The sequence below is a fragment of the Rhinatrema bivittatum genome, chromosome 9 (genome assembly GCF_901001135.1).
Source record: "Rhinatrema bivittatum chromosome 9, aRhiBiv1.1, whole genome shotgun sequence".
NCBI lineage: Eukaryota > Metazoa > Chordata > Amphibia > Gymnophiona > Rhinatrematidae > Rhinatrema > Rhinatrema bivittatum.
In genome coordinates, this window is record NC_042623.1 from 233,598,759 (window position 1) to 233,619,964 (window position 21,206).

At 48.9% G+C, this 21,206-nt stretch overlaps 1 protein-coding gene across 17 annotated transcripts in view; it reads left to right on the top strand.

Moving 5' to 3' along the window:
- The window catches only part of DLG1 (discs large MAGUK scaffold protein 1), an 890,153-nt gene that overhangs the window by 3,425 nt on the left and 865,522 nt on the right, over positions 1–21,206 (top strand). For all 17 annotated transcript variants that reach the window (XM_029615884.1, XM_029615888.1, XM_029615886.1 and 14 more), the window contains exon 2: positions 139–270. In XM_029615884.1, coding sequence (XP_029471744.1) covers positions 139–270 — 132 coding nt within the window. The remainder of the gene's footprint in view (positions 1–138; positions 271–21,206) is intronic.

The following is a 21,206-nucleotide window of genomic DNA, read 5'->3' on the forward strand; positions in this document are numbered from 1 at the left end:
CCCTATTTACTATGCTGTTTTTCAGTAGACCCCAAATGGATGAGGACTTCTAGTATATAGGCCTCTTAGTATTTGACATTTTTTCTGTTTCTTAACTTTGTGTCATTGCAATATTTTTTTTATTTTTATCATTTGTAGATACTCAGAGGGCACTGGGCCTCCTGGAGGAATATCGCTGCAAACTGAACCAGACAGAGGACAGACAGCTGAGAAACTCCATAGAGCGGGTTATAAACATCTTTCAGAGTAATCTCTTTCAGGCTTTAATAGGTACGTATTTGAAAATTTTTCCGCCTTTAGTCCAGCAGTAAAGGTTTATTGCTTTCAGTTATTTTTAAAAGGTAAGCTAATACTTTGTTTAAAGCAAGAGTAAAATAAGCAGAGTCCTGCCAGCTTGGGATTCCCTTGCTTTGCTGTTGATTTGTAAAATATTTTAATTCTGAGACCGTGGGTTTCTACCAGTCGCCTTTTAAAGGTGGTAATTCATCAGAAAAATAGTGACATGTAAAATGTAGTTTTTCTTTGAAGATTTTTACTTCTAATTTAGTTAAGGCAACTACTTTAATTTGAGAGTTTTTTCCTTTTCTCTGCCTGGGGAAGGAAATGTTTGATAAATCTGGACCATGGTTTTTGCAACACTAGATAGTGTAAAAATAAATTAGTGCTCCACCTTATTCATTTGTATGTGCTTAAGTTTGGAATTTACTGTTCTAATTTGTTTTTATTGTTTAAAATTATGGGTGAAAATTTCTATAGACTAATGGACTAGTTTTTAAACGCCAACCAATATGAGCATTAATAATAAACACAAAGTGTATCCTGCTCCTTGAAAAATGTTTACAGTTTAAAGGGAATGGTAATACTGAAAAGCTACTAGTATTCTTCAAAGTGCACTTAACTATTTATTTATTTTTATTTTACTTAGAAGCTTTTTATATACTGATGTTAAACATTGTTGCATTTAAGGACATTTTATTTCTTATTTTGTTTTTAAGATATGGTGTGCATATACACATTTCAAATAGGAGAGATGGCATATCATAAGTGTGTTAAACATTTTTGTATATGCCAGGATTCAGGCCTACAAAAACTTGGTTTAGTTTTAGAGTCGGTGTATCCCTTTAGTGTTTTATTTTATGTAGCAAGTAGTGTACTATTGTATGTGGATTTAAGCAAATGTGCTGCAGTAATTTGGGTCCTGCAGCACTCAGGGTTTTATTATAAGCAAATTATTTTGTCTCCTCCAAACATATATACTGATTTATTGGCAGAGAGAAATTGGTTAACTTTATGGTCTTTAACCAGTTAATTACTCTACTTTGAAGCTAGTTACTTGAGAAACTTTTCACTTTTTTGTGTTTGGCCCTGGCAGTTAATTCCTGCTCTGTTTGGGCTTCCAGCTGAATTGGAATCTGTTTCCTTTGTTGGTACTATGATCCTTCATTTGCAGCTACCTGAGTCTACTCTTGGTCTGTTATATCCCCTTCAGACTCACTTAGCCTAGCCATTGCAGCTCCCTTCTAAAGTTGGCAATCTGAATCTTGCATGTGGCTGCTAAGTGTTTTGCCATTAGTTGACATTGGCTGTGAATGCTGTTTTAACTGGCAATGCATACACTACCTGATCTTGATTCACTGGGCTGGTCTGTTTTTTCCCACTTTTAGGACTTTTACTGATAATTGTAACTATTCTTTATCTACCTTTTTTTCTACTTTTAAGTTTGCTAATTGAATGTAATCATGGTAGAGCAAGCACTTTGAATGGTGTAAATCAATACATGCAGCAACTTTTGTGTCAAAACAAGCTGCCTCATTTCCCTCACAGCAAGGCATAGTTTGGTATTCTGGGAGCATTAAATGAAATGTAATTCAATATGAAGGATAAATTTATTTTTCCTTCTTGTTCTGCAAGATTAGTCCAGATATGGGTTATCCTTGCTCGCCAGCAGGTGGTGGCAGAGAATACAAGCCTTTTCTGACCTCATGTCCCGACCCCCCCCCCCCCCCCCTATATAGCTGGATGCAGCAGGCAAACCTGACAGTAATTCTCTGCCTCTAGTAAGGAAAGGACTGTGCAGTAGAAAGCATTTTTTTGTATTTTTTGCTGAGCTTCCAGGATGATAGCCCAGATGGTGAATCTTCCTGGGACAGTTCAAACCAAGCCAAAAAAGGTTGACAGCCAGGATTAGCCACTTTTCCTTCCCTGGAGAAAGGAAAATCCAGTTCCCATTTGGGCCTGGTCTGAGAAGGCCCTGCACCTGGCAGTGGGAGCATAAAGTTGTGAGGAGGAGAAAAATGAGTACACTTAAGATACCCAGGGAAGGCCTCTGTTTCTCCCGTGCTTCCCCAGTTTCAAAAGGCTGATGGAGAGTGGGAGGAGGTGTTTGCAGCTGGCTGCAATATAGCAAAGTATTGTCTCAGGTGCCTTTTGCAGGAATTTTAAGAGCCTTGAGGAGCCACTGTGGAAGGAGGTAAGAGTCCCTACGATGTCTGAAGGGGAGGAGCTGTCACCCCAGCCAGGGTAGCATCAACAAGCCTGGGAAGCAGTGGTGACGGAGAAAATACTGCACCCCTTGGCAGTTAAGCAGTGGCCAACCCCGGGTCTCCACAGAGTGCTATCCTGGAGGTATATCAAGATTCCTTGGTGGAACAGGGGTTTTCCCCACAAAGTTTGCCCTGGTTATGCACAAGACTACTTGTACAGTAAAGAGAGTATGAAATAAGGTTCCAGTAGAGGAACAGTTTCTAGGTTTAAAAAGACCCTGGATGGATTCAGAGTGAACTGTGGGAGGGAGGTTGAGAGGAGTCAGGGTAAGCCTTAGAAGAAACGGAGATGACATCACTTGGGTAGTACAGGAGTTGATTATGGTAGAATGGGAGACTTTGGGCTCTTCTATTGGGAGAGCCATGCTGGTACACTACCTATAAGTGGCAGCCTGTTTCAGTTACCAAATGCTCCAATGGCTGTAGTCACACAAAAGACCACAGACACAGTGGAAGAAGGCATAGCCCTTAAGGGACCTGCAGGATTGAAAGATCGAAGCAGCTGTGAAAAGATCCTTTAGCGATTTGCCAGTTTGTCCCTATAGGACAAACTGGCAAATTGCTGGGGGGCAGGAGGAGGCACATAGCTGTTTAGCATGATGGCCTTGCTCTATGCGGAGCTTATCCCATTTGTCTGGACTGATCTGGCAAGACCATAAGGAAGGTGACTTTAAGCATACCTCTTAATTTCCTTTCCTGATAGACCAGTCTAGAACTTGTCCAAAGGGCCATAATACTTTTTTTTTTGTTTGGTTTTTGTTCAGAAATATGTAATAAACCCCTTGGAATCTGCATACAGGAGAGGAGAGAAGAAAGCCTCCGGAGAAGGAAGAACAGTAGTCTATTCATGGCACTCAGATATACGTGTATGTGTATATATTTTGTTTAGATATTCAGGGTGGAGGGGGGACAGAAAATATTTATAGAATAGACATGCTTCGGCAAGAAACTGACAGCCTTGTCTGTTACACCCAGTTATATAGGGGAACATGACTTCAGAAAAGGCTTGTTCTGAGCAAGGTTAATCCATTTATCTGGACTGGGCTAGCAGTACTCTAGGAAAGAAATTGTTATGCTTTTAATTTCACCTTAGTAGTTACATTTTCAATTGTGTATATAGGGGTAGGTGTATGTTTTTTGTATTTTAAACTGGCAGTTTCTCACAGGACAAGCAGGATGGTAGTCTTCACATATGGGTGACATCACAGGATGGAGCCCAATCACGGAACACTTTTGTCAAAGTTTCTAGAACTTTGACTGGCACCTACTGGGCATGCCAGCATGGCACCAACTCTGCATCCAGCAGGGGTCCCCCTTCAGTCTCTTTGTTTTTTTCCCCGCGTAGCAGTAGCCACGCGGGTTAAGGAGCTCTCTAGAGATTCCTGACAGGAATTTTCCTCACGGAACGTCTTTAAAAATTTTCAAAACATTCTACCCCATAGGGGCCCCCCTATCGATATCCGTACTCCGCGGTCGAAAGGTAAGGCTTTTTACCCTCGTTTGCAGTTGATTCCTGTCGAGTTTTCCCTTCGGGGTCTACCGGCCATTGATCGCATCACGGCTAAATTTTTGTTGAAGCCATGGCGTTGGGTTTTCGTCGGTGCCATGATTGTCCTCGGACAATGTCCATCACAGACCCGCATATAGTTTGTTTATTGTGTTTGGGGCCCGGCCATGATACCCTAACTTGCACCAAATGTGCCTAAATGACGCCGAAGGGCCGTAAAGCCCACTTAGAGAAGATGGGGGTTTTGAATGAAAAAGAAACTTCGACTGCTTCGACTTTGTCTGAGCTGGTGCCATTGACTTCCTTGCCAGCAGCGGGACACCGGTGCTGCCCGACTGGCATTGACTACACCGAGGGTGTCGACTTCTTCCTCATCGCCTCAGGCGAAGGACCGAGGAGAACATCGTGAAAAGTGTCGGCACTGGCTCAGTCCGCTGATCCCGGCAAGCCCTCGGCGTCAACAGAGCCACCGATAAAGAAATCCCGTCCAGAGAAGGCCCCATCCTCCTCTGTGACTGGGTCACCGAGGTGTTCCCCACCTTCATCGGTGCAGGGAGTCGCGGCACCACTTATACTGGTGGACCCTCCGGCTACGCCTCTATTGCCTCCTACTCTGGAGCCGGGGTTACATGCCCCAGGCTTCCGAGAGGAATTGGATTAGATGATCCAAGAGGCCATCGGTAAAGCACTGCAGGGCTTCCAGCCTCCATCAATACTGATGCCTGCGCCGGTCACAGATCAGAGTCCCACGGCGCTCGTACCGCTACTGGATAGACTGGTTGCATTGATCGGTGCCCTTCCACCACTGGAACCAAGGACACCGGTATGTCCTCTTCCTTAGACGCCGATACCTTTGTCATCGGAAGATGAAGAAACACAGATACCCATACCACCGTCTGGAATTCTGCCACAGACTCTTCCATCAATGTCGCTGGTTCCATTGGTGCCTCCATTGATGCTGTCGATGCCTAGGCCTGGCCCTTCGGGAATAACGCCATTTCTCCTCTCTGAAGATCCTCAGGGAGCTGATGATCAACCTTATGATCCTTGGACTGATGATTCTTCCCAGGATACAGATGATCTGCCTTCAGAGCCCTCTCCTCCTGAAGAGAGAAGGCGTTCTCCTCCAGAGGATCTGTCCTTTATTAACTTCATTAAAGAAATATCTGAGACAATTCCATTTCAGCTTCAGACAAGAGGATTCAAGGCACAAGATGCTGGAAGTACTCCAGTTTCTTAATGCGCCTAAGGAAATCATGTCTATTCCTATTCATGAAATCCTAATTTATCTCCTAAAGAGGAATTGGGAGCACCCAGGTTCGGTTCCGCCTGTCAAACGTAAAGACAGATGCCACCTATCTTGTACAGTCAGCTTCTGGGTTTCAAAGTTCACAACTGGATCATCACTCTTTGGTTGTGGAATCAGCCCAGAAAAAGGCACAGCATTCCAAACCTCATTCCTCCATACCTCCAGGGAAGGAGCAGAAATCCCTAGATGCTTTTGGCAGACGAGTCTTTCTTGGCTCAATGCTTATATCTCGCATTGCTTCCTACCAGTTATACATGACCCAGTATAACAGAAACCTTTTTAAGAAGATCCAGGATTTCTCTGAAACTTTATTTATTTTTAATTTTTATATACCGATGTTCCTGTATAGAATACATATCGCACCGGTTTACCAGGAACTGAACAGTCGCCTCAGGGGCGGAATACATTAACACAGGTGGACAGGAAAACCTTTAGGGAGACATTCATACACTCGATTAACTGTGACTGGGAACCAAACTCGGAGACACATGTACAGAGGTAATTATATCGTCTATTGCTTCGTCAGGATTTAGCTCTCTGGGAAAGCTTGGGTGAATAACCAAGTCTTTACATTCTTTTTGAATGTCAGAAGGCACGGTTCTTGGCGGAGGTCCGGTGGGAGCAGGTTCCAAAGAGGGGGACCTGCAGTGGACAGAGCTCGTTTCCTCAGTGAGGTTTTTGCCGGCTGGGTGAGAAGCATGTTCTGGTATGCACTTCTGATTGGTCTCTTGGAGATATGTTGCTGTAGTTGGAAGGATAGGTTGAGGGGGGAGATGTTGTGAAGAGCCTTGTGAATCATCATAAGGGATTTAAATTGTATCCTAAATTTTATCGGCAGCCAGTGGAGATTTTGGAGGATAGGGGTGATGTGATCCCTTTTTTTAGTGTTAGTGAGGATTCTGGCCGTCGCATTCTGGACCATCTGAAGTGGTTTGATGGTGCTGGCAGGCAGGCCCAGGAGGAGTGAGTTGCAATAGTCCAGTTTGGGGAGGATGATAGATTGTAGTACCAGGCAGAAGTCTCGGAAGTGTAGAAGAGGTTTTAATTTTTTTAAGACTTGCAATTTGAAAAAGCAGTCTTTGGTAGTATTATTTATGAACTTGGTGAAGTTGAGTTGGTTGTCTAGAAGCACACCAAGATCTCTTACTTGCAGCGTGTGGTCGATTGATGAGAAGTGAGGATGAGCGGAACTAGGGGGGATGAGTAGCGTGCAATTGTCTGGGGCTATTATGAGGATTTCAGTTTTGCTAGTATTTAGCACAAGGTTAAGGCTTGTTAGCAAGTTTGATAGCTGAAAGGCAGCTGTTCCAGTAAGACCACGTTTTGTGGAGGGATTCTACTATCGGGATGAGGATCTGAATGTCATCCGCGTATAGGAAGTATGTTAGCTTGAGGTTAGATAGAAGATGGGAGAGTGGGAGGAGATAAATATTGAATAGTGTAGGAGAAAGGGATAATCCTTGGGGTATCCCCAGCTTTGATCTGATGGGGAGTGACTCTTTGTTGTTAATCCTAACCTTGTATTGCCTGTTTTCAAGGAAAGATTTGAACCAGTTGAGAGCTGCACCTGTTATACCAATATCTGCTAGACGCTGAAGGAGGCAGGAATGGTTCACGGTGTCGAACGCTGAAGAGAGGTCCAGTAAGACGAGAAAGAAGGGTTGACCTTTTTCCAGATTGATGAGGATGTTATCAGAGAGCGAGGCTAGTAGCGATTCAGTATTCAGAGATTTTCAAAATGTGAATTGGTTTGAAGTTAGAATGTCATTTTCTTCTAAAAATTCCGATAATTGTCTGTTTACAACCTTCTCCATGATTTTAGCAATCATTGGGAGGTTGGCAATTGGTCTGAAGTTAGCTGGGTCAGTGGTTGGAAGGTTAGGTTTTTTCAGGAGGGGTTTGAGAATTGCAAGCTTGAGTTGGTCCGTGACTTGGCCTTGGGAAAGCGAGCAGTTTGTCTATCGGTTTGGCGATGATGTTAGGAATGGAGCACAGAAGATTGGAAGGGATGTGGTCTAGTGGGTGGGACGAGGGCTTCATCTTCCTAAGGATGTTTTCGATTTCTAAGGCGGACGTCTGCTCTAGGGAGGCCATCGAAGCTGTGGTTATTTTATGTTGCTGGGGGGTTGGGTGAGATTGTGGGCCGGTGGTGGATGAGTAGTTTGGTTGCGGAGAGGACCCCTTTAGAGGAGCGAGGAGGGTGTCTTATTTTTTTCTCAAAGTAGAGTGCTAGTTCGTTGGCTTTGTTGGACGCTTGTGCGTCTGGTATAAGGGGAGTAGCTGGTTTAGTGAGGGCTGACACATAGGAGAACAGAGCTCTAGAGTCGAAGATAAAGTGGTGGATCTTTTTCGAGAAGAATTCTTTCTTGGTTCTGTTGATGACGTTTCTGTAAGAGTTTAGGCTAGATTTATAGGTCAATAGGGTAGTTGTGGACGGGTTTTTTTTCGCCAACTGTGCTCCTTACATCTAAGCTCTTGTTTGAGTGACTTCAACTCAGGTGTGAATCAGGGTTTCCTGTTGTCCTTTTCTGGATGGTGCATTTTTGTGGTCATGGGGCATACTTGTTCAGCCACCCTGTTAGTGATGTTGATCCACAAAGTAGTGGCCATGTTGACGTCCGAGAGGTTTAGTTGGGCTAGTTCTTTGGATAAATAAGAGCTGAGGATTTCTCCGGTACAAGGTTTTCTGATGGCAACTGAGGTAGCATGAGTTGTTTGGGGAGGGTGTTCCATGATCTCTAGAGCCGTGGAGATGATTCGGTGGTCCGTCCAAGGGACCTGTAGGCATAATGGATTGTTAACGGATGATATTCCTTCATTTAAGAAAATGAGATCTAACGTGTGACCTGCCTTGTGGGTGGGATCGTTGACAATTTGCCTGAACCCCATGTGGCCAAGGGAGGAGAGTAGGGTTTCGCAGTTGGTGGAGCGAGGTTGGACGTCCACGTGCAGGTTGAAGTCTCCCATAAGGATCGCTGGTTTTCCTGCATTAAGATGTTTAGCGACTAGTAGGGATGTGCAGAGCAAAAGTTTAAGTTCATATGTCCATATGTCCAAAGGGGGTCCCATTTGCGGTCAATATGGACATAAACAGAATTCAATGAGTTGAGTATATGTCCATATGTGCAAATAAAAATTTAAACCCCTCACCCTCCTTAATCCCCCCCCCCCCCAAGACTTACCACAACTCCCTGGTGGTCCAGCGGGGTCAGGACGCCATTTCTGACCACCTTTGCAAGGAGCACGTGACGTCGGCGTCACGTCGGAGTGACGCGGCGTCACGTGATTCCCCGCGGGTTCGCGCCGGAACGCTCGTTCGGCCCAAAAGGAACTTTTGGCCAGCTTGGGGGGGGGGGGTCAGGAGGCCCCCCCAAGCTGGCCAAAAGTTCCTTTTGGGCCGAACGAGGGTGCCGGAGGGAACTCGCTGGGAATCACGTGACGCCTCGTCACTGCGACATGGCGCCGACGTCACGTGATTCCCCGCGGGGTCGCTTCCGGGATCCTCGTTCGGCCCAAAAGGAACTTTTGGCCAGCTTGGGGGGGCCTCCTGACCCCCCCCAAGCTGGCCAAAAGTTCCTTTTGGGCCGAACGAGCGTTCCGGCGCGAACCCGCGGGGAATCACGTGACGCCGCGTCACTCAGACGTGGCGCCGACGTCACTTGCTCCTCGGAAAGGCTTTCAGAAATGGCGTCCTCACTCCTCGCTGGATCACCAGGGAGTTTGTGGTAAGTCTTTGGGGGGGGATTAAGGAAGGTGAGGGGTTTAAATTTTTATTTTGGATCAACAATCGCGATTTCCAACTTATTCAACATAGCTATGTTGAATAAGTTGGAAATCCGATCGTTTGTCTTATCACTTTTTTAAGTTAAAAAAAAAAAAAAAAAAGTAGCGTTTTACATTTATGTTCAATACGAATGCACACCCCTAGCGACTAGCTCGATGATGGGGGGGGGGTAGGTCTGCCTCGAATTCCTGGAGGGGCGTAAATCAATCCGATTAGGAGGTATTTTGATTTGAAGAGGGCAAATTCGAGGTTAGCTGATGTATTAGTGGTTTGTAGGGTCAGGCCTAAACCTTTTTTGGCGGCTAGGAGCAGCCCCCCTCATCTTTTTTTGATCCTGGGAATAGAGAGGAGGGGCGTAAGCCTGTGTAGGTAGCTGATTTAGAAGAACTGTATCTAGTTTTTAACCAGGTTTCTGTGATCGCACAGATGTCTGGTTTAGTATCGTTTAGGAGGTCGTTGAGGATGTGTGATTTTTTTAGAAATGGATTGAGCATTGAAGTCAGTGAGAAAAGAGCCAGGCCTAGTAGTTGTGTGCAGGGCGTAATCGAGATAGGGATGATCCTCTGGCGGTTGCGTGAATGTGTGTAAGGCTTAGGGAGTCTCCTCAGGCTGTTGTAGAAGATGGGAATGTTGAAGGAAAGCATGGTGGCAGCTGAAACTTCAGGCAAGTCTGGTTGATCTAGTGGGGCTGGATAAGGAGGAGCCTGTGGCTATTATGGCTGGTAGCTCAGAAGCTGGTGTAGCTCAGAATATACCTGTATAAGAACTATCTTATGTGCGTGTGATGCTAATCTCATGCCAACGAAATTTTTCAAAAGGCTGTGAAGGGAACACAAAGTGACTGCGGGAAGATATTGAGGAATAAAGCTGGTTTGGGAGTAGGATTCGGTAGTTGAAGAATGAATCGGTCTGTCCTCAGGGCCTGCACAAAGGGGCAGGCCCCTTTGTCGCGCCCCTTCGGCGCGCGACGCCTGAGAATAGTGGGATTTAAATCCCCGCGGGCTTGTCTCTGGCTGCTCTGTGGTGGCCTTGCTCTGGTAGGGCTGTTTCGTTGCGGCAGGCCGAGCTAACGAGCTCGCGTTGCAGAGAGGAGCGGCGGCGAAATTAGAGGCTCGCAGGCGGCGCTGAGACGGCTTGGGGTAAGGGAGAAATGAAAGCCTTACCCCGGCAGGTCAAGGCGCCGAATGCGCAGGCTTTCCCCCGTCTGATTCAGCGAAGAGAGATGGCGCCTGACCTGATCAATTACAGGATGAGCTTAATGCTCTGGCTCAAAAAGGCCTGGATGCAGGCAAGCATGAATTCTGCGCTTCTAGGGTGTCTGCAGCGGGGATTAGTGCAAGAAGGTGCGCCTGGTTGAAATCCTTCGACCTAAGACCAGAGGTACCAGGACAGATTGGATGACCTGCCCTGTGCTGGTGATAATCTCTTCGGAGACAAAATCCAGGAGACTGTGGCGCAGCTAAAGGACCACCATGAAACGCTGCATCAACTTTCTTCAGTGTCTGATGATTTCTCGTCCACCTCCAAGAGGACATTCAGGCGAGATTCTAAGCGGCTGGCCTACAAACCAAGAAGGTATTATCCTCCGGCTTCCCGAGGTCATCCTTCCAAGCCTTATCAAAAGGGTCAGTCCAGACAATCCCGACCTCAGAAGACCCAGTCAGCTCCTCAGCCGGGACCTGGTCAGGGTTTTGACTCCTCCCTGGAGAGCATATGCCAACCTCCTCTTCCATCTGTACTGGTCGGTGGTCAATTGTGCCACTTCACCAACATTTGGCACACAGTCACCACCAATGACTGGGTACTTGCGGTAGTCACTCAGGTTACCACCTCAACTTCCTGACTGTACCGGCGGACTCCCCGCCTCGGCTGGCGTGGGGATCATCCGACCACTCTCCCCTTCTAGAACAGGAGGTTTCAACCCTCTCCAGTCCCAGACAATAGAACCAGTGCCCCTCTCCCAACAGGGGCAGGGGTTCTATTCCCGGTTTTTCCTTATCCCAAAAAAGTCAGGTGGCGTTCGTCCAATCCTGGACCTTCGCACCCTAAACCAGTATCTACAAAGGGAAAAGTTCAAGATGGTAACCTTGGGCTCTCTACTTCCTCTCCTATATAAAGGAGATTGGCTGTGCTCTCTGGATCTCCAAGAGACAGACACACACCTCAATTATTCCTGGTCGGCCCTGATCACTTCCAGTACTGTGTACTACCATTCGGCCTAGCATCTGCTCCATGAGTCTCTACCAAGTGCCGTGTGGTGGTCGCAGCCTTCCTCAGGAGGCAGGGTATCCATATCTACCCTTATTTTGATGATTGGTTGGTGCATGTCACTCCGATGGCCCGTCTAACCATGAGAGTAATGCAGTGGACCCTGAAATCCCAGTGGGTTCAAGCTTGTCAACCAATGTCAGCATTTTTCACGTTACCACACGGCTCCACCTGTCGCTGGCCTGGTGGATACAACACTCCAATCTACTTCAAGGCCTTCCATTTCAGGCTCCAGGACCTCAAATTACCTTGACAACAGACACCTCCAACCTAGGGTGGGGTGCGCATGTCGGCGACCTACAGACTCAGGGAACCTGGTTTCCAGAGGAAGCCAAACATCAGATAAATTTCCTGGAACTTTGGGCGATCAGATATGCCCTCAAGGGTTTTTCAGGATTGCCTTTCAAACAAGGCCACCCTGATTCAAACGGACAATCTGGTGGCAATGTGGTACATCAGCAAGCAAGGGGGAACGGGCTCCTACCTCCTGTGTCAGGAAGCTGCACAGATGTGGGCGTGGGCCCTTTCCCACTCAATGTACCTCACAGCCGCCTACTTGCCGGGCGTGGACAATGTGTTGGCGGACAAGTTGAGTCACATGTTTCATCCGCACGAGTGGTCTCTCAACCCCACGGTAGCAGACACAATATTCCAACGTTGGGGTTACCCTCACATAGACTTCTTTGCATCAGTCCACAACCGCAAAGTAGAAAACTTCTGCTCTCTAACTCGCAGTCACCACTCACAACAGAGGGACGCTTTCGCCCTCTCAGGGGCCAGCGGTCTCCTCTATGCGTACCCTCCACTTCCACTCATATCGAAGACTCTCGTGAAGTTACGGAGGGACAAGGGCGTAATGATTCTGATGGCCACGCCAGGTGTGGTTCCCAATCCTCCAGGACCTATCAGTACGCCGGCACATTCCTCTGGGGAGGGATCCACTTCTGATAACTTAGAACGATGGATACATGCACCACCGCAACCTCCATGCCCTATCTCTGCCTGGATGTTGAAAGGTTAATACTGTACCTCCAACCTCTTAACCTTTCAGAGTCGGTGTCCCGAGTCCTGGTAGCTTCACGAAAGCCTTCTACGAGAAGGTCTTATCGTTCTAAATGGAAGAGGTTTACAGTCTGGTGCACTTCCATGTCCATAGGCCCCTTCACTTGTTCCACGGCGAAGTTTCTGGACTATCTCTGGCAGCTGTCAGTCAGGCCTGAAAACTTCCTCCATTAGGGTGCATGTCAGCACAGTAGCCTCGTTTCATAAGGGCGTGGGGGATGTCGCTGTTTCAACACAACCCTTAGTAACACGCTTCATGAGAGGCTTGCTCCACTTGAAACCTCCACTGTGCCCTCCAGCCTCTGCTTGGGACCTTAACGTGGTTTTGGGGCGGCTCATGAAACCTCCGTTTGAGCCTTTCCACTCTTGTGATCTTCGCCATCTCGCCTGGGAAAGTAGTTTTTCTTCTCGCTATCTCCTCTGCTCGCAGAGTTAGTGAGTTGCAGGCTTTAGTTACCTATCCGCCTTACACTAAAATTCTGCATGACAGGGTAGTGCTCCGCACTCACCCTAAGTTTTTACCAAAGGTAGTATCGGAATTTCATATTAATCAATCCATCATCCTACCTACCTTTTTTCCCAGGCCCCATTCAAACCCAGGAGAACAGGCTCTGCATTCCTTGGACTGCAAACATGCCCTAGCATTCTATCTAGACCGCACGTCGGCCCACCGGAAATCCACTCAATTGTTTCTTTCGACACCGTCAAATTGGGAAATCCTGTGGGAAAGCAGACCCTCTCCTCCTGGTTAGCGGACTGTATTTATTTTTTATTTTTTATTTGTGTATTTCTTTTTGCTACCAGCAAGCAGGCATTCCGCTGCAAGACCGTGTGAAAGCACACACTATCAGGGCCATGGAGACATCGGTAGCGCACCTCCGTTCGGTGCTGCTTGCTGATATCTGTAAGGCCCTTCGCAGCCCATTAGTGTTTAGATAAGGCTGGCAGACAAGATTTCATCTTTGGCCGATCTGTTCTACGCAACTTGTTTTTAGTTTAACTACCCAACATCTTTCCACCAACCCGTTCCACCAACCCTCCTTACCAAGTTCCACCCCTGTTGTGCCTGTTGCACATCTTTTGGGTGCATTTGGTGCATTGCTCAGGCATCCTCAGCTCGGTACTCACCCATGTGAGGACTACCATCCTGCTTGTCTTGTGAGAAAGCAGAGTTGCTTACCTGTAACAGGTGTTCTCACAGGACAGCAGGATGTTAGTCCTCACAAAACCTGCCCTTCACCCTGCGGAGTTGGGTTCGCTTACGTTTTCTTATTTTCTTTTTCGCACGTACTTTTTACTATAAGATGAGACTGAAGGGGGACCCCTGCTGGATGCAGGGTTGGTGCCATGCTGGGCATGCCCAGTAGATGCCAGTTAAAGTTCTAGAAACTTTGACAAAAGTGTTCCGTGATTAGGCTCCATCCTGTGATGTCACCCATATGTGAGGACTAACATCCTGATGTCCTGTGAGAACACCTGTTACAGGTAAGAAACTCTGCTTTCCACTTTCTATGGGCTACTAGCTCATGCAGAACCAGGGCTGGGATCTGGTGTTATGAGTCATTTTGTAATTATACAGAGAGATTTTCCTCCCATTTTGTATCCCTTCCCACCTTACTTTATAAACCTAGTCCTTTTCTGCTGCCATCTATTTGGTCCATCCAGTCTACCCATTTGTAGCTACTGTATCTTCTGTGTTTTTTTCTCCCTTCTTTTGCCACTAAGGTCCCTGTGTCTATCCCATGCATGCTTGAGTTCTGCTAATATTTTGGCTCTTATTAACCTCTGCTGGAAGTCTTTATAGTCATTGATTGCAGGACCATGCACCAGCACTCTTTCTGGAACGCTGTAGTCATGGGCCTTGAATCCAGCCATTAGGTGTTGCAATTTTGCTATGACTGAAACCCACCTGGGGGTCTATGAATGCAGTCTCTGCAGTATTCGAAGAACTGAGGCAGGTATTGAACCCAAATTCCCCTGCATAGCAGTACACAGTGCTGCCACTGAGCCACAGGGATAGGTACCCATGATCAAATTTTGTTTCATTTAATCTCTAAATGACCAGAAGCTGACACAACCTCTACATGGTACAAAGTTAAACATGATGGTAGTCTGCAGTGTTTAATGCAAAATTCCTATTTTCCTAGCGTGTAGCAGATGGACTCAAAACAAGTGGGTATAGTGTACTCGTGCTAGCAGTTGGAGACGGATCTGACGTCAGCACGGGTACATATACCCCCGCAGGAAGTGCAGCAATTCAGTAATTTCTGTCTCCAAAGCAGTTTGGAGCTACCTCACGCTCGCTGAGCGTTTTTCCAAATTCTAACGACTAAATTCATAAAAGAAACCTACTTGAAGACGAGCCCCGCACTCCTGTGGTGATACCATTGGGTCCCTCCCCCAGTTGAGTTTCCCGAGGTGATTTCCGTGGTCTCCTCGGAGGTAAGAGCCTCGGTCCGGTGGCCGACTCGCGGCAGGGACCTAGCCCCCGAGTGAGAAGGGCTCGGGCGCGGCATAGAGGCAGCCTCAGTCCCGGCGTGGACTTGGCCCCCGAGCGAGACGAGTTCGGGCGCGGCCTAGAGGCAGCGGGTGCACTTCCTCGAGCGCGGTGGTGACGGTACTTACCCTTTCCCCCCGCAGCCGGAGACCACCTGGGTCGCAGCCGGGAAGCGCCGAAGACAAGGTAAGGCGTACATCTTTACTTGTTGGTCTCCGAGGAAGCGAGGATTAGCAGAGTCTGCCTACGTGGCAACCCGCCAAGGGGGGTCGCCATTTTGCCTGCCTGCTCGCCTTCTGCCCTGGTTCGTCAGCCGTGCAATAGGCGCCTGTGGACAGGCGCACATGGATAAGCGCAGATTGGTAGGTGCATATTACAAAGCGCAGACTCCAGCTGGGTTCACAGACGAGATGGAGCGTAAGAGAGCCCATGCATCAGCAGAGCCGGCACCTCCAGAATCAGGCATAAGCCTTTGCTCTGCATGCAGCCTCAGAGCCACTCAGAGCGAGGAAGCAGACTCCCTATGTGCCCAATGTGAAGAGGCCCTGGAAGTTCCAGGCCAGGACCGGTCGCAGCCCAGCGTACTTGCCAGTTCCTCAGGGAACACCCCGGACCTAGCAGGCAGCGGTGAGCTGCCAGGGAACCCGAGAGACCTGGTGCCCCTAAGGTCAGATCTGGCTTCGCTCTCCTGGGTGGAATTATTCAAGGGGATTCATGCCTTTGTCACAATGCAGTCGGCTCCCCGAACAGGTCCATATGTACCGAATGACCCGGCCCCTGGACCCTCAAGGTCTAGGCACGGCCACTCGCCACCCAGAAGCCCCACTTATGAGGACTCAGATTACTCTGAGGAAGAAGGCGAGCTCCCCGAGGAGGGAGAACTTCCCTCGGGGATGGAACGATATCGGACCATGAGGGGTTTCTTTCTGAAAGAGGATCTCCCAGGCCTGATCTTACAATGCCTGTCGGAACTGGCTCTCCTGGGCCATGACACCCCAGGGGAACCTAGAATGAGCCCCCTGTTAGAGGGCCTGCGCCAAACAACTCACCATTTTTCCCCTCCTACGAGCAGCACAGCAGCTCATCGATCTGGAATGGAATGCGCCGGAGGCCTCATTCAAAGGGGGTTGGGCCTTGGCTGGCATGTACCCCTTAGACCCGGCAACCAAGGAGATGCTGGCGTGCCCCCAGGTAGACGCCATAGTTAGTGCAATTGTGAAGCGCACCACCATTCCGGTGGAAGGGGGAACGGCCCTCAAGGATACACATGACCGGCGCATGGACGCCATTCTGAAACACGCCTTTGAGGTGGCAGCCATGTCCCTACGAATTGCGACCTGCTGCACCGTGGTGACATGTTCCTGTTTGTCACAGGCTAGGAACAACACCCCGGGAGAAGAGATGGAATCAGCGCTCTCGTTCCTCACTGACGCAGCGTCCGATCTAGTCCGTACAGCAGCCAAGGGAGTGTCATCCTCAGTGGCAGCCAGTAGACAGCTCTGGCTATGTAATTGGTCGGCCGACTCCTCCTCCAAGACACGTCTCACGAGAATGCCCTTTAAGGGATCCCTCCTGTTCGGCAGCGACCTCGAGAAACTGGCCAATAAATGGGGCACCTCTCCATTACCCCGTCTACCAGAAGACAGGTCAAGGAGGAGCCAGCGCCCTTTTCCTAGACCATCCAGAGGTAGAAACTCTCAGCGCTTCAACCCTTACAGGACTCGCTACCAAGCACCTCGTTCGCAGGCCAGGAACCAATCCTTTCGGACTAAGCGCAACAAGAGGGGAACCGGCTCAGGTTCGGGTCCCGGCCAAACCCCACAATGACAATCAGCCGACCCATCCGGGGGTAGCAGCCATAGGGGGAAGGCTAACCCTCTTCTACCGCAGGTTGGTCGAGATTACCTCGGACCAGTGGGTCCTCGCCATCATCTGAGAAGGGTATTACCTGGACTTTCTTCAGCTCCCACCGGACAAGTTTGTGGAATCTCCTTGTTCACCTCTCAAGAGGACGGCACTAGAAGTTACCTTGCGGAGGCTCCTGTCCCTAAAAGCCATAATCCCAGTGCCTGCAGGGGAGATAAATTCTGGGCATTATTCCATTTATTTCATAGTGCCCAAGAAGGAGGGCACTTTCAGGCCCGTCCTGGACCTCAAGTCAGTCAACCGGCACCTATGGGTCCCCAGCTTTTGCATGGAAACTCTGCGGTCTGTCAAAAAGTAGTAGTAGTGGCGGCGTCGCTCAGGAAGGAAGGAATCCTCGTCCATCCCTCCCTGGACGACTGGCTGATCAGGGCAAAGTCACCGGAGGAGAGCCACCAGGCAACCAACAGCGTTATAGCTCTTCTGGAAAGCCTAGGATGGGTAGTAAACTTGAACAAGAGTTCCCTACAGCCTTCTCAGTCGCTGGAATACCTAGGAGACAGATTCGACACCCAGGAAGACAAGGTCAGTCTGACTTCCAAGAGGAGATCAAAGCTCCAGAATCGTCTGCTGGCCCTGCTGAGCGCCACCCGGCCCACAGCTTGGAATTACCTACAGGTCCTCGGCCTTATGGCATCCACTCTGGAGGTGATACCATGGGCGCGGGCTCATATGAGACCATTACAACGCGCCCTCCTATCTCGGTGGAGCCCACGATCACAGAACTACACCGTACACCTACCTCTACCAGCCAGAGTGCGGAATCAACTACGGTGGTGGTTGCAGCCCAGCCACATGAGCCGGGGGTCAAGAATGTCCTCCCCAACCTGGACCCTGCTCACGACAGATGCCAGCCTGAACGGATGGGGAGCACACTGCGAAGAACTCACTGCCCAAGGGCGGTGGAACAGAGAAGAGTCGGGGTGGAACATAAACCGACTAGAGGCACGGGCCGTCAGGCTAGCATGCCTGCGATTTGCCCACAGACTTCGAAACAGAGCGGTCAGAGTGATGTTGGACAATGCCACCACAGTGGCATACATCAACCGGCAGGGCGGAACCAGAAGCCAACAGGTATCCCTAGAAATAGCCCCCCTGATGACTTGGGCGGAAGCAAATCTCCAGGACATCTCTGCCGTCCACATCGCCGGGAAGGACAACACCACGGCAGACTTCCTCAGCAGAGAAAGCTTAAACCCGGGGGAATGGCAGCTATCTCCCACAGCTTTCCAGATGATTGTGGATCAGTGGGGGACCGCGGGCATGGACCTACTAGCGGACAGGTCCAACGCTCAAGTACCCAGGTATTTCAGCCGCAGGCGGGATCCTCTATCCCAGGGGATCGATGCCCTGGTACAGCCATGGCCTCGGGTTCCTGCTATATGTTTTTCCTCCATGGCCCCTGCTGGGCGCCATTATACACAAGATTCAGCGGCACAGAGGACTAGTTCTTCTAGTGGCCCCGGACTGGCCAAGAAGACCCTGGTACGCAGACATGAGAAGACTACTGGCAGGGAATCCACTGCCATTGCCTCCACACAGGGACCTGCTGTGGCAAGGTCCCATCCTCCACGAGGATCCAGCTCAATTCTCTGGCCATTGAGAGGGCTAGACTGAAGAAGAGAGGATACTCGGGGCCGGTAATAGATACACTCCTCCGAGCACGCAAGTTCTCCACATCATTAACATATATACGGATCTGGAGAGTATTTGAAGCCTTGTGCGAATCTCACGGCACCAGTCCACATGCCAGTACACTCCCTATCATTTTGGATTTCCTGCAAGATGGACTTCAGAAGGGTCTGTCCCTCAATTCCATAAAGGTTCAGGTGGCAGCGCTATCGTGCTACGGTCCCCGGAGTGACGGCAACAGTATTGCCACACACCCAGACGTTTCACGTTTCCTGAAAGGAGTCAAACACATTCGCCTGCCACTGAAGTGGCCAGTGCCCTTGTGGAACCTCAACCTAGTTTTGGAATTCCTAGCGGGACCTTCCTTCAGACCCCTTCGAGGCCTGTCCCTCCATTTGTTGACCTTGAAGATGGTGTTCCTGCTGGCCGTATGCTCAGCACGCCGCATCTCAGAGATACAGGCGCTGTCCTGCCGTGATCCGTTTCTCCGAATCACTCCAGAGGCTATCCATCTTCGCACGGTTCCTTCCTTCCACGGTTCCTTCCTTCCTTGCACGGTTGAGGTGGAAGTAGTCTCACACTTCCACCTCAACCAAACCATATCCTTGCCCACCACGGAAGGTTTGAAGAAGTCGGAAGAAGGTCGAATACTGCGCCATCTCGACATCGGCAGGCTACTGTCCAAATACCTGGAAATGTCAGAAGCAGTACGAAAGACGGACCACCTGTTCGTCCTTCACAGCGGCAAGAAGCAAGGGGAAGCGGCCTCACGGGTAACAATCGCCCGCTGGATCAAAGAAGTAATCAAGGCAGCCTACGTAGAGGCGGGAAAACCACCACCTCTACGGGTCAAGGCTCACTCTACCAGAGCGCAAGCGGCCTCTTGGGCAGAAACTAGGATGCTGTCGCCTGCAGAGATATGTAAAGCGGCAACGTAGTCCTCCCTCCATACCTTCTCCAGGTTCTACCGTCTGGACGTCCAGGCCAGGGAGGACACAGCATTTGCGAGGGCAATCCTGAACGGCCCTCGGGCAGCCTCCCACCCAGCCCGGGAGTAGCTTTTGTACATCCCACTTGTTTTGAGTCCATCTGCTACACGCTAGGAAATGTAGAGATTACTTACCTGATAATCTCGTTTTCCTTAGTGTATGCAGATGGACTCAGCATCCCGCCTGGCTGCTGGCATACATGGGGATTCACCGACTCACGGTAAGCCATGTTTCTTATAATAGGCCATCCATCCTGTCGGGTGTCGACGCCTTCCAGTTGAGAACACTGGCGGTCTCCAGCTACTATGAATCGGTCAGGGTAATCCTGTTCATTTAATCGATCGGTCAGAACACATATATCCATAAAGCTTTTGCAAGGAAGATTACTGAATTGCTGCACTTCCTGTGGGGGTATATGTACCCGTGCTGACGTCAGATCCGTCTCCAACTGCTAGCACAAGCACACTATACCCACTTGTTTTGAGTCCATCTGCATACACTAAGGAAAACGAGATTATCAGGTAAGTAATCTCTACATTATTTGCTAATTTTAGCAGTGAATATGGTAGGTGCAAAAGTTTGAACACCCTCCCAGTTGATTCATTACTATAAAAAAAAAAAAAAAAAGCCAAACTTGTTAGATCAGGTGACAATGCAATGGTTTAACAAATACTGATTCTCTTGTCTATTTTCAGCCACTGTCTTGAGTATTTGAAAATAAAGAAAAGTCACTCTTACAATGCAGGGAAAGGTTAAAAAATGTTGTCTCAATGCAATTTAAACTGTCAAACATCGCGGGGAGGAGATTAGCCCAGGAAACATGGCGAACAGTTGTAAGCCTATAACTGGTCACAGAAGAGAACCAAGACACAATCTTGGGAGGTCCAGGTAGTCATCTGTGGTTCAGTGTAGTGTCTGGTTCAGATAAAGCCAGGAATAGAATAATCTTTGATAGCTCAGCATGGCGAGAACTTTTTTTGGATATGGCCTCAGTCCATAGCTCCCACCTCCCGGTTCTGCGTGGGGGACTGCTGCGTTCCATGGTTTCAGAATTAGAGGATTAGCTTGCCACCTGGGGGAACATGAGCTTAATTGCATTAATTGTCCTATTCTCATCCTGCATTGTTGTGTCAAGACCTTATAGGACACAGACAAGGACATCAGATGAAGCTCTAACCTGATCTGAAAACATGTTCTTTGAAGTAGTGCACTCCCTGGCAGACTGTCATCACTCTTTATGAACCCGGCACATTTCTTTCCTTATGCGTTCCATCTGTGTGTATAGCCTGCTGTCACACTAGTCTTGACGAGTTCCTGCCTCGCAGTCAGTTCTGCTGTAAGCTGATCTGCCATCACATCAATGTTGGAGAGTGGTGTTTCTGTTGGTGGCACAGTGCAATAATCTGAGCCCCACCTCTGCCATTGCTACCTACAAGGGTGCCTGGAGAACTTTCCATGCTGGTGCCAGGTGTTGGTGGTACATCAGGGATGTGTCTGGCCATGGGAAATGAAGCTCCGATAGTCCATCTTACTTGGCAGCCGCAGACTGTCAGCTTGTTCTGCTGTTCCCATGGTAGGTGGATCCTGAGGCTGTATCCCTTCAAATGCTGCTTGGTTATTTTCTGCTGCACCCACTGTCAGAAGTCTATAACAGGATATTTATTGATGGTTCAGCGTGGTAAGAGCTTTCCT